The sequence below is a fragment of the Sinohyriopsis cumingii genome, chromosome 6 (genome assembly GCF_028554795.1).
Source record: "Sinohyriopsis cumingii isolate HCF-2022 chromosome 6, ASM2855479v2, whole genome shotgun sequence".
Classification (NCBI taxonomy): domain Eukaryota; kingdom Metazoa; phylum Mollusca; class Bivalvia; order Unionida; family Unionidae; genus Sinohyriopsis; species Sinohyriopsis cumingii.
In genome coordinates this window covers 53,247,765-53,262,405 of record NC_142966.1, presented here as the reverse complement: position 1 = coordinate 53,262,405, position 14,641 = coordinate 53,247,765, and the positions used below count along the sequence as shown (strand labels likewise).

General features: G+C 36.1%; 1 protein-coding gene and 1 long non-coding RNA gene across 2 annotated transcripts; both read left to right on the top strand.

Moving 5' to 3' along the window:
- Nucleotides 1-2,887: 2,887 nt before the first annotated feature.
- On the top strand, nucleotides 2,888-3,361 carry LOC149796944 (uncharacterized). The gene has a single exon (XM_089960666.1). The coding sequence runs from the start codon at nucleotides 2,888-2,890 to the stop codon at nucleotides 3,359-3,361; it is 474 nt and encodes a 157-aa protein (XP_089816792.1).
- Nucleotides 3,362-8,812: 5,451 nt separating this feature from the next.
- LOC149796943 (uncharacterized) lies at nucleotides 8,813-14,558 on the top strand. Its single transcript, XR_016421483.1, has 3 exons — nucleotides 8,813-9,504; nucleotides 10,658-10,743; nucleotides 12,413-14,558. It is a non-coding gene; the product is annotated as an uncharacterized LOC149796943 (long non-coding RNA).
- The last annotated feature ends 83 nt before the right edge of the window (nucleotides 14,559-14,641 follow it).

The window sequence follows — 14,641 nt, the reverse complement described above, 5'->3', positions numbered from 1 at the left end:
TCGAGGAACTATTTGGCAGAGCCCTAGACGGAGCCATACGAAGGGTCATGCTTGAGTACCATAAAGTGGTTCGTCGCCTCCTAATGAAATTTAGGGACACCCAAACGTTGCCCATCAGTTTTAATCGTAGCTTGTTTGAAAGTTGGGGTAGAGACACAAACATGGCACCGAATTTCAACCGAAGATCAACAGAAATATGGAATTTTACAAGTATTTTCAATCCCCTTTAGAACTGAACGAAGGATTGAATCTGATGTTTGTGTACACAGGTGTGGTCTAGTATAACGTGGTGGGACGCACAACCGGACCATTACTGCAAGTCGTTCCTTTCAAAGTGCATTTTGCCACAAACGCTTACGATGAAGATGGAACACCTATCACGTTCTCCGCAAATTTGTACATCTTCACTATTTACCTGTCAGTAAGTCGTATTTCGACAGTGTCAACATTGGTATAAAAGGACATTGGGACAAAATATTTCATTCACCAAAGGGAAACTCCATTTTCGAAAACGATTCTCTAACGACTTGTAAGTCATGTATCCTGTGTACCAATGAATCGCTCGACAGCGAGGACATGGTTTAGGAGATATGTTGAAATCGGCGTTTCGTTCGGTCTACCCCGTGTTGAAACCGATGGTGACATGAGGATTGCACACCTTGAAATATGCCGCGTTGACACAAGGAAAAGAATTGCTCCCAAATGTCATCGTCGGCAAACAAAACCACAAAGATCTCTTGGCTCAGAGTGCGGTGATGTAACGGTTACTTGTCAGAGATTTTCAAGCATAAGGTCAGGATTGAATTGATGACTTATCATTACCTGTGGGGAAAAAAAACAAGAAAAAAATGGTTACCTGGAAACTTTATTACCTTTCGAACAACAATTCGTACACTGCTTCTTGGAATCCTGTCATGTGTGCTAAAAATGAACCGCCTCATCGCCAACCTAAAGTCCATCAAGCTTATGTCATCAACACGGACGACAGTCATCTCCCAGGAATCCACTGAGTAGCCATCTACACTTGGATGTGCAGAGGATTTTGAATTTTATGGATTGCCGCCTTTGGAAGAAGATATCATTGACATTATGAAAAGAAATGCCCAGACGACACGATTCAATAATGTGAAATTACAAGTCACATATTCCATAGTGTGTGGAATTTATTGTGTGTATTTTCTTCCTCAACGCAGTCTTAGATATTCTTTAGAACATTTATTGACCCATTTTGATTGTAACTCTTCTAGAAACGATGACAAAGTAGATCGATGGTTTTGTGACCATTAAGGGTATGTATTGTCTTTAGCTAGGAAACCTAATTTACATCGATGGCCCAATGACTTTCCTCTGTGGAAGTTAAACATGTTTTCAAAACGTTGTCAAAAAATATGTTTTAAAAAGATCTTGGTGGTTTGTTTTCAAAAAACACTGTGAATATACATGCTCTTTGACATCTCTCTATCCCTCACCCTTACATAAATCCAACAGCGTTATGACCCTACAAAACCGTAGGGATGTTTTCTATCGCGTCCGCACTTGAACAATATAAACCGAGGCATTCTCCAGTATGACCATCCATTGGTTACTTGTCAACCTATGAAGATGCGTTCAATTCAGCTAAACTGAACGAAGTAGACGTGAATTTACATCGTGTCAGGCAAAGCCTGATATCCAAGGCTGAAAATATACAGAATGTCAGACTATTAACAATAGAAAAAGACCTAATTGAAGAGGTCTTCAGAGAGGAAATCAAAAGGGAGCAAGAAGATTGGACGGAGAAATACAGACTTTCGAAGCAGAGAGAGCAGAGAGAGCAGCAGCAACAGCTGGAACCAGACAGATGTTTTGTAGTCTGCCGTGTGGACACAAAATAGTCCTCCTCTTTCCGAATAAGCAGACTTTATACTGTGGGAAAGCCTGAACGCCAGACGGGGACGCAATCTTACACTATTAAAGATTGCTATAATCCTCTTCTACAAAACAGCTCTTTTCAGGGCTAACCCAATACTCTAGAAAAGGGGCACTAGTCAAATTGCCAACAATTTGTGTATTTGTATTTGTGTGTAGGTTAAAAAATAGAAGTGTGTCTATGAGCAATTCGTTTCTTTGTTTATGTGGAAAAGATAGAAGTGTGTCTATAAGCAATTCGTTTTCCAAGCTTGTCAGATAGTGTGTGTTTTTCGTATGTATGCATGAGTGATCATAAAGTGTGCTTGTAAGTAAAAAAGTGAACGTGAGTGTTTATTTTAGGTCCGTGCGTTCGAAATGTGTATTGGTGATAGTATGCGTATTGTAAGGGGATCCAATCAAGAAACTATCTTCACAATCTATAAAGCACTCATCATCAAGTTTACAACTCTGCAAAACAAACAGTCCTGAACAAGCTTGATGCTATCCAAAGAAAAGCTCTAATCGTATGCAACGGCACCCTCCCATCAACCTCATTGGACGAACTCCAAATACTCACCGGAGAACTCCCACTAAATCTGAGAAGACAGGATGTGCTACTAAGATACGCAATACGATTGGTCAAACACAACCATGCAAATGACAAATGTAACACCAAATTTAGTCAGAAATTAGTTCCAAACAAGCCAGGTGGTAATCAAATCATAGAACTTAAAAGATCCTTGCCAATCCTAGAACAACAGGAGGAATTCACCAAACCACCTGATCCAACACCCTGGCTACAACCTAAACCAATGATAAACACCAAAGCAACCGAATACGGAAACAAATTGGAACAAGAAATTATGCTAAAGTTTATCATTGCAAAGGATATTCAGGACACCTACTCTGGTTTCGTAAAAGTATTCACAGACGGATCAAAACAGCTGAACCTCCCAGAACAGCGGCTGCAGTAGTTATCCCCGAATATGGTATCCAAATGGGAACAAGACTACCAGACGATTGCTCCATATTCACAACCGAGTTCTGGGCAATTATTGAATCTTTACAATGGAATAAAGATAGCAATATCCATAAAGCCGTAATTATCAGGGACTCTCTTAGTGTAATTAACTCAATCAAATCTCATAACACTAAATCAAGAGAAATGTTCCTTTCCAGGACCTACTATGCTCTTAAAGAACTATCCACAAAAAATAAAATAGTCGAATTCATGTGGATTCCTTCTCACATAGGAATTCCTGGCATTGAACAAGCTTACCAAGTCACCAAAAGCAAGCTAGGAGACCCTGATCCTGCCCCACGTAAATATAGCAATACAGAAGCACAAAGCTTCACAAAATCCTATATTGAAACCAAATGGCAGGATCATTGGAATTCCACCTCCAAAGGATTAAAACTTTACTCCATTATAAAAACAGTCAACAGGTCCATTAAACCACCCAAATTTTAACGTGTGGACCAAAACTTAATCAATCGTATAATGACAGGAAAAACAAAATTAGCTGCCAGTTTTGGCAAACTCTTAGGACTCCAACCAGCTAATATCAACTGTTATCATTGTCATGATATTGAGGACCTACAACACGTATTCAATAATTGCGCTAAAAATCAACTGGCAAGAGCAAACTTCATAAAACCTCAAGAAGCAATCGGATCCCCCTATCCCTACCCAGACATACTAGACAATAACAATCCCAAACTTAAATTTAACATTCTGTAATATCCTAAGTTTCCTAGAAACAACAGGACTAAAAAATAAAATATAAAATCCAACACTCCCTGTCAGGCACCTAGCATCTTATAACATACCATATCAAATTACTGAACCTAGCACACACACACACACACACACACACACACACACACACACACACAAGCCCCCACACACATTTAACTAGGTTTTGTCCTCTCAAACAATCACTCAAATACCCTCCACCGGTTACAGCTAGTAGCTAAAATCAAGATAATAAATTACTTTCAATTGCTTATATTTAGGGGACAGGCTAAGAAACTAAATTTAAGGAACCATAAGGTCAAAAGTCTTTGACATGTCCTAGCGGCCCGAGTTTTCGGCAAAGATATCTGTCTTATCTAAATAGATTTAGCCTGAAAATAAAATAACCCTACATTCAAATTTTTAACCACAAGATAGGAAAATTAGGAAACATATAAGATCAGATGTAGTTGATATGTCTTAAGTGACTCGAGTATTCGGCTGGGATATCTATCTTATCTAAATTATATAACCTGAACAGCCTTCATTAATAGCCTTGACCGTAAAGATAGAAAAATAATCAACATAAAGTTTGTGGCGGGCTAACTAGCCAAAAAAAAATGTATATATATATATATATTTTAATATCTCTCATCTACCTGCTACTAACACACTCAAACCCACCATGTTTTCTCACTCATTACTAAAAACATTAAATAGCGCAGAGCCTCTCTCAATCCAGCAAATATTCAGAGCCTTTCGGAATGAAGCTCAATCATTCTAAATTCAAAATTCGTGCAGGACGACAACTTTAGAATGCATAAACGCCTGGGGGATGTGGCTAAAATTTCATTCGCCATGAACACTTAGCATCCTGCTGTGGAGGAATAAACCAGAGGCACATGCACTCCGTGCGAACGCCTTTATAATCCAAGAAATCAATCAATCAGCGTATTGTAAGTTGTATTTGTGTAAGAGGGATGTTTTCCTTCACTTTCGTGCTTCAGACATATAAAGCTGAGCGTTCGTCAGTCTGGCTACCCATCGTTGACGTATTAACTTCGAGAAAATGAGCAGAATTGATAAATTGTATGAGCTTCAGATACACATGGAGTATGCCAGGCGCATACTAGATGAGCTGGCTGTTGACATCATAGCGGAAACAGCTAGGATTGAATAAGAGGAGGATGAGAAGAAAAAAAGACGATACTAAGAAAAATAAGAGAGATCTTGCCTCACCTCATACTGAGACCTCTGTGGGAGGTCAAACCTGCACGGCCAGTACCACATCCAGTTCCACAGCCACTACCAGCACCACCACAGCAACGTCAACAACAACAACCACAACTAATATTACCAATACTAATACCAGAGATAAGGTGACCTGATCATCCCCGACTGCAAAATAGTAGACAGGAAAGTCTTTACTACCCCACAATGTGAAGAATTGGATGATGAGGCCACTCAACCCATCCCAATCCCCTTTGCGCTCCCAAGAACAAATGTAAATTGGGAGCAGGACTGGGGTAGAAGATGTGTATGTGGTGCCTGTTCTGGGAGGTGTCAGCATTAAGCTGGTGCATTAGGAATTCCAAACAACCAGCCCTTTGCAGGGCTAAACAAATCTATAGAAAAGGGACTATTCAAGTTGCCAATTTCAGTGAGTGTGGAGTAGTATGACTATAAACACTAACTCATTTATTGATGTGTGCGTGTTTGTGCGCGCACTCGTATGTTTGTGTGTTTGTGTGTATGTGTGTTTGTATGCATGCGTGTACGTTTTTGTGTTTTATATCTTAACAAAAAATCTTGTCCCAACACTATGTGGATAGTATATAATGAGTTAATTTCTTTCGTTCTGTGTGGATAATATAAATTTTTTCTTCCCTTCTGTTTGGATACTAGATATTGGGGTTATTTTCTACCCTTTTGTGTGGATGGTAGGTATTGGACTTTTTCTTCACTTCTGAGTTGATATTATATATTGGTGTTTTTCTACCCTTCTGTGTTGATAGTAAAAATTATGTAAAGTTATTGTAATGGATGTTTCCTTTCACGTCCGTGCTTCAGGTATATAAAGCATAATGTTGATCATTCGCGCCATTCAAGACTGAATACAAAATGGCTTCAAATCGCATTGATAAGATGAAGACGTTGAAAGAGGATGACATTGGAATTATGGAGGAATTCCTAATGAGAATGGAGTATGGTGATTAGAGTCTCCACCGTCTCAAGATGGAGATCAACAATTTAAAAAAGACAAAGGAAAGATTCAGAGAGCTAATGAAGCAAGAAACGGAAGAGAGCGAGGATGAAGAAGAATAAAAGGAAATGAGAGCCTGCAATGAAAATATAGAAAAGGACGAAGAAAATGAGAGGAGGAAGAAAAAGGATGAGGAGAAGGAGAAGGAGGAAAAGGATGGAAAGAAAAAGAATATAGGACAAAAAATAAGAAGTTGATGGAGGAAAGAAGAAATTAAGCAAAAGAAAAGAAACTCAAAGGACCTTTTCAGGGCCACTCCATTGCCTTGAAAAGATAGCTCTTTGCCATAGTTGTGTATGTGTGTATATGTGTATGTGTTTATGTTTGTTTGTATGTGTTTAATTGTGTTTACAGTCTCTCGCTCCGCCCCGCCAAGAGATGTTTGTATTTTTTGTTTATGTGTATGTCTTTATTTTGTGTTTGTGTTTAATTGTATTTACTATGTCCCGCCCCGCCAGGCGTTATTGGTTTCTTACTTTTTTCCCCACTGTTCCACCCGATTGAGGTCAGCCACTTGCAACATTGTTGCCAATGTACTGTACCCTGACGTCATCATTCCTATTGTCCCTATACAAACCCAACCTATATTCAATTCCCCATTCACTCCATGCTCAAATTCCCCATGTCAAGTTTATATTTGTCCCTAGAGTGGCCCACGACCTTTTTGACTGGGTTTTCCATTGTCCCTAGGGTAGCCCTACTCACTACATGCATTGTATAATACATGTCTGTACTACTATCTTGAAAGTATTTATAAAGAAATACAATGTCAATTGACATATCAGATTCTATAAGTATTTTAACGTCTTCTTGTTCCTTCTAGCCGGATTCCAAGCACAGTTCCTTTTTTTCTGAGAACACAATAGGTCAATGAAACTTTTATGTAAAGAGGATTTCGTCCTAAATGAGTCTTTATTTCAGGTAATTAATGAAAATTCAGTGACTATTTGATTTTGTCTTTTCTTACACCTACGATTTCTCGTTTCATTAGTTTGTGTTAAATTGTGTAAATCTCATCTCTGTTATTGAAGTTCACTTCGCTTTACCTTGATTAAGTCTAAGGGTTTATAAATAGTTTCATTATCTTTTTAAAAGATCCACCGCAGAGTTTTTTAGCTGAAAGTTAGAAAATTTGCGTAAGATGATTGGTCTAATATTTATTGTTATAAATCTCTTCCTACCATAACATAAAGAGAAAAGACAAAGTAATTCTGTAGATATGGCATTTTTCTGTATTGAAGCACTTGCCAAAAAACGGATGCTACCATCATACACAGGACGACTAGAGACAAAACAATTTTCATTTTCTTCTAGTTAATAAATAAACTGCAAGCCAACAAAACCTACTCGATCTTGTAACTATTCCCGTTATATACACCATGGCAGTTATCGATTACAAGCATTACAAATAATAAGGCGGAAATAAAAAGTCACATGTAAAACTGTAACCTTTAAGTTAGCATCTTAAGTACGTGTGTGATTAATGATGTAGGTTTGCCCATCCAATTGTATCATCGCGATTATGTAAGCTAAACACTTGCAAAAAATCCATTGACTTTTCTTATTTACAATTTTGATTGATGATTAACAAAACACTAAATTTCCGATTAGTATTTTACTGGAAATAATATAATTCGAAGTTTTTCTTTGTCGTTCACGATGCGTACTGAATAAGAATCATGTCAACGATCGATTTTACTTATGCAAGAAGAAAACAAAACTAAAATAATAACACACAAAACCCATTCACAAATCTCTTGGAATCGAGGACGACATTCGAAAGTTGTTCCTATTTATAAATTAGAATCGTCTAGAAAAATATTTTATATTATGCTTTTCTTCTTTTTTCTTTTTTTTTCTTTTATATTTGATGACTCTACTCTTTTTATTATATTGATAAAGCATATATTTGACATATGTAATACTTCTTCACTGCATCCTGTGAAAACAATGAATATTGCATTGAAACTACAACATCTGCTAACAAAGGTCTGCAGCTTACTTAAATAAATAATAACCTCTCTGCCTACGATGCACTAATGCAGAAATTGAGATCTATCAGGACTACAGTGTGACTGACACACATTGTGGTCAAGAAATAAATCCGGTAATTTACGAGGGTGTCAACAGTCGCGATCACATGTAATAGTACAACTACTTATATAGATTATTCATGTCATTGTTTTGTGGCTTTTTGTTTTGTTTTGTGGCTTTTTGTTTTGCTTCAATTCAGAATATTTCATTTGTTTTAATTGTGAAGGAGAAGACATATTAGCTGCTATTGAATAACAGGTGCATACCAGCTCGTACGTCAAACCATATAGGTATTGTCTCGTCCGTCATGGCTAAGCCACTCGTGAAAATCTTGAACTTTTCACCTACTCGGCTAAATATATCCATCATTCACTCGTTTCAAACAAACATCCTCTGTGCACACAGCAATCAAATGTGATGGAGATGCAAAAGACGCAACTTTACATTCGAAGTAGGCAACAAGGCACGAATTTTAGAAACTTTATACGGTATGATATCCCTATCTAATTCGCTGCGCTGAAATTTGTCAAAGCTGAGCGACGATGTCGAAAGACGAAACAAACTATGGTCATATTTATTTCATGCTGAAGTTTTTATTGTTACCACGATATAAGAGCCCGATATTATTATATCATAGCATTTATCATCTAATAATGATAAAATGAAAATGGATGAAATATCTTCACCCATATCCATGTTCAAATCAAAATATCTTGCTAATGCTTCAATAATTGATCTAATACTTACTAAATGTTTCTCAGATACAGTTATACTTGTAATTCAAATGCCATTAATTTCAGCTGCGGTTATATATTTATCATAGCATGCGAGTCGTATATAACGCAATTGAATTCACACTTAAAGCCTTACCATTGTCTTATTGACTACATTACTGCAGTCTACTTGGAAGAACTGGAAGATGCGTTATGATTCAAGGCTGCTGATGTACCGACTAGCATAATTACCTCATGACCACTTTCTTTAACTTTTGATTCCATTCAGCAGTGACAACTTTGTTTTGAACAATTGTGATCATATATGGATGTTTAGAACCAGAATTGTCTTTGTGAGTAAATCAAAGTTTGTAAATAGTTGCCAAAAATTACTTTGGGAATATTTGTTTGGGCCAACCTTAAAACATTCTGTATAGCAGCAATGTTTTAAAATATGCTGGGCCAGCGTTGATTAATAATGTTTTTTTTTTTTGTTTGTTTGTCAGAGAACGTTGGGCCAACACTGAGCCATGAGCTTGGCCCTATTACGGAACATTGAACAAAACCTGTGACGGGCAAAGCTGCTTACCAATCACTCGGACAACGGGGTCAGAATAAGATAAACCAACGCGGCAAAATAAGTGATTTCTGTTTGAGCTTTTCTAAACAAAACTTTTAACAAATGTAAATAGGCTGTAAAGTGTGTTTGGTTAATTAATTACATTTGCATTCATGTTTGGTATGAATTATTATCTCTCTGTGTTTACTATCTCAAATGGACAACTTACAGAAAATAGTCAAGCAACGTAAGATGCACTTTCTACTTTGACAAGAACTATGACAAGAATATTTATACAGCTACGCAGACGGTAGTTGCTTTCTCTCTCTCTCTCTCTCTCTCTCTCTCTCTCTCTCTCTCTCTCTCTCTCTCTATATATATATATATATATATATATATATATATATATATATATATAGAGAGAGAGAGAGAGAGAGAGAGAGATTTCTTCAGTTTTGAAGTTTTGGTATAGATGAAATTGTATACTAATGGTGCTCAAAGACAGAAACAACATACGTATCTGCAATACATTCCATTATATATATATATATATATATATATATATATATATATATATATATATATATATATATATATATATATATATATATATATATATATATATATAATTGTTCCGAAGAAATGACAACATAAATAAAACAATAAAACAATTCGGTATAAATAAATCTATGAATATAAAGAATGAATGCCAGTGGCTGTACTAGCTGACTCGTTTTCTTGTCATATGTACTTTTTAATGAAACCGCCTTCATACATTTCAATCTGTCTTGTCCTTGTTCGTTTTTGGTAAACAAATAACACTGTGAAGCAATCGTACCTAAACTTATTTCACATTTATCATTTTGCATAGTTCAGTTTCAACATTATCAAGAGTAGGGAATGAGTTTTAGAATCTCGTTTTGTCTATCCATATAAATAATTTTTGGAATAACAAAAGTTTACTAAATCACAATCTGCCTTTTCTATTAAGCATTACAACATTAATTAAACGCTTTACAAGTATATCCGGGCTACATGTACATGTAAAGGGATATGACTTAACTGACCTATTATTTATCACTCATAGGCAACTATTGCATAGGTAACGAATTCCCCGCCTACAAATAAACAATTGAGCTACTTGAGGCACTGCAGGAGGAAAATTAGTTTCATTGCCGTCCGTTGTTAATCATTTGCAGAAGTGTGCCAACACAAGCATTGTGCCATTTAAGTTGGACTAAGGTTCCTTATACCATTATCATATTAGTTTCCACGTCGCCAGCGATTTTACTTTTTCAGTCTGAACCATACAATATATGTACAGAACCTAACATATTATCTAATGAAGACATTAATAAGTTGTGAGTGTTCAGGTATTTCTCATGTAACATTTCTACGCTTAATTAAGATTTATTAAACTTTCAGTACGTTTATGTTTTCATATCATTCACCTTAATTTGAAGGGCAAGCATGGAATCTCAAGTATTGACTGAAATCAAGACATCTACTTTCATTGAAATAAAATGTCATCTCGATCGATCAGAGACAGGTACATATATGCTTTGTTCTTTAAAAGATAATTTAAGATAACATATTAAAGACATACCTATCAAACAATTCTAATGGGCTTATATAAATATCAGTCTAAATGTAAACAATGCAGGTTGGGAGCATATAGTACAGCGTCAATCTTAATGTGAAGTAGGGATTTACACATTTTATAAAAATTAACTCGCTCTGGGTAAATTTGAGTGAAGCTAAAATCACTCATGCGGTATATTACGGAAATCGCAAATGGCGCCTTATATTTATTTTAGCTTTTGTCATCTATCTTAAAATCCTGGTTGGCACCTTGTATATGATATGGGATCATATATATATATATATATATATATATATATATATATATATATATATATATATATATATATATATATATATATATATATACATATAGTAGAGAATTTTAAATTCGTACTCTACGGAGATTCGAACCCATATGAATCCAGAATGACTGTGTAGATACATGTGAATTAATTACTAGATCGTCAAGGGAGTGTGTCTGCTACACACGAATGCATATAACACCGATTGTGTAACATCATTTTTGGCGATGTGTGCTTAGTCGTGAGGCAATATGGGCTCGTGTGTGCAGGCAAGGCGATGGGTGCCGCTTAGGCGCGGACCTGGGTTCGAATCTCCGTAGAGTACGAATTAACCTGTATGAGAGTATTATTTGCATAAAATATTTTTAAAATGATTTTTATTCTTGTTGGACTTGTATTTGTATTAAAATATTAATTCTGTCTATTATTATCAAGCATTCTTATACAGAATCCAGGGATAACATTTTCCATTCTGTCTGGTGTATATTTATAATTCTCTCTCTCTCTCTCTCTCTCTCTCTCTCTCTCTCTCTCTCTCTATATATATATATATATATATATATATATATATATATATATATATATATATATATATATATATATATACACGTCTGTGTGTGTATACAAAATTTGAATAAATATGTCTCTCATTTTGTTACGTTCCGGAAACGTTGGGAGCATTACATTAACAAGGGACCGCTCTGGTGGCCTAGTTGTTACAGCGTCCGCCTCGAATGCAGGAGGTCGTGGGTTCGAACCTCGGCCGAGTCATACCAAAGACTTACAAAAATGGTAATAACAGCTGCATCGTTAAGCGCTTGGCATTAAGAGGTTAGTGTTAGGACTGGTCGACCTGTTGTCAGGATAATGTGACTGGGTGGGACATCATGCTACATGTCTGCGGCATGATACCTCAGTGCTAGGCATCACTATAAATTGCCACACTGCAGACATCGTAGCGATATGACTACATAATTGTTAAAGCTACGTTAAAAATCCAAAACACACACACACACATTAACAAGGGTATAGGGGATAGTTACTCTAATTCTTAGTGAAGAGGAAATATAACAGCCATGTTGTCTAGTGGTCAAGCATGTTTTTAAAATGATTTTTATTTTTGTTGGACTGTTGTATAAAATGGTTTCACACAACTTTTATGATATTTCATTGTTGTATTCGTCAAATATTTTAGAGTTTATGCGATTAGTTTCATATGCCCGTCTTTACATTAAGCTGTACTCCCATTAAACTACTATGAGGATTGCCATGAAACTGCGCACACACATTCATCACAAGTTTTAGTTTATCCTTTATAATTTTATCATATAGGATTTTCGACAACAGAATACTTTGTACGATGTCCAGTTGGACCTAAATGATCAAAACGAATAAAAGGCCCACAAATAACTCACCTGGATGATATTAGCCTAATGGACACATACAAGATGGCCAAAGTATCTGGTTTAGTGAGATGATTTCTGGATACATTTTGACCAATACCGTTCACTGCATGTGTGAAGAAGAAAAAAACAGGTCTTAATGATTTTCGATTTGGGGTTTCGTCATTAAGAATTGATGGAGTGCCAGTTTCGTTTGCTCTGTATTGAAAGATTTTAATTCTACGATGTTCTTTTTTTAATAGAAAAAAGTTATTACTAGTCTTTGGTTTCCTCTACATTCAGCTGTTTATATTATTACTCTTTTTATGTGACCATCTTGATACTTTGCACATGATGACATATACTTTTCTTATTACTTCCCTTTAAAGTCACTGTCAGCATCTTCCTTAGCAAATGTATTGGAAACATTATTTCTATTAACAATTGAATGATTTCAAGACGTATTTGTGTATTGCAAAAAGAATAAGGTTGTAAATTGCCAATATTATATGCATAATGAACCATTCATTTATAGCCCTTTCCCACAACACCAGTATGTGACAAATTCCATTTCTTTAAATAATGTCAAAGAGTCATGTTGTTAAGTGTCGAATTTTGACTTGGAGTGAACTGTAAAGTTGAATGCATTTTGCATTAAAATTTTATCTCATTTAAGACAGAAAAGTCTTTGTGAAGGGTCACTTCGACCTTTCTTCGTTCATACCCCCCCCCCCCCCATGTCAGTGTAAACTTCAAAGGGGCAGCATTTAAACTCAGTGAAATTGACCGGGGTATCTTAACAGGGTCCTTAGAAAGTAAACATTTTAGCTACCAACCCTAACACCTTGGTGGGAACCTATGTCAACTTATCAATTTTTCAAAGGGAAATTGTTACGCACCGTCGTTCACAGATTCCGAGCTGTCTAAAGCTGATGAAAGGAATTATTCTTTGGGAAACATTAGGGACCGCTGTCTACGATTGGGCAGAATAAATTAAGGTGTACACTTTAGAAGCAATCAGACTTTAAAATGACGACCTTATTCGAAATTCTTTAGTCTGAAATCTCCTGAAAGAGGAAAGAGTCTTGACTCAGTGGGAAGCCTAAAGAGAATAGTGCTTTCCTCGTTAAACACGAAAGGGACCAGGTAGCCGTCTTGTTAAAAGAAAGACAGGTTTTAGTGCTAGGACGCACAAGTTCTAAAAGAGAACAGCAATAAGGTACGCAATTTTAGTTTCACCTAGTATTCTATTATGTGATTGTTTTTTATGCAAATGTGTTTGCTATGACAAGGTTTCCATATTATGTATCGTTTATTCAATTCATGGCAATGTGTTGATGCTAGAGTTGTTATACAATTTATTTTATTCAGTTTCACGGCAAGTGTTGATGCTCGAGTTATTATGCAATTTACCTTTTAAATTTACAGCTATTAGATCATTAATATGTTCATATGTTTAGGATTTCATATGGTAATATGAAATAACTTTCTTTGTTTGTTAAGACGATACAGACTATCATGAGTTAACGATAGTTACCTAATAATATCTGATTTTGTAATGTTTGAATAATCGTGTAGGTTAAGGATTGCTGAGTTACAATTTGTGAATTTCATGTAATAGTAATCGAACATGTTGCAGCATGTAAATTAACACGGTAATATTCGATAGAAGCGACGTCAATGTCCTACCGTATTAAGTCAGAATTTACGCAGTGTGTGATAGCCAACATGCCCTGAGTAACGTGAGGGAATTTTATGTACGCCTTAGAGAGTGGGGTATACAGAAATTTAGAGGTAATTTTGTCCTTTAAGGGACAGCTTTCTGGACGGGACAGTCTGAAGACAGACGTCCGAGGAAAAGAGAAGGACGAGGTCAGGAAGTCCATAAAGGGGCCAAGTATAGGGCTTAGGAAAGATGAACTAGGAGACGTTGACGTAGGGTCAAAAGGAAGGAAGGTGATGCACATCAATCGTGGACATTGCGCTCTTTTCACCTCTCGTTATGATAATAAAATAAATCCAACTTAGACACACCTGTTAAATTATATTGACATAATCTAACTTGAATTGCAATTGCTGTTATTAATTTGTTCTGATTAAATTTGTGATTTTTCTTGTCAAAGGGGGCTTGTATTTCTTTATTTCTTCTCAGTATTCTCGCTCAGTTCTCTGTTGAAAT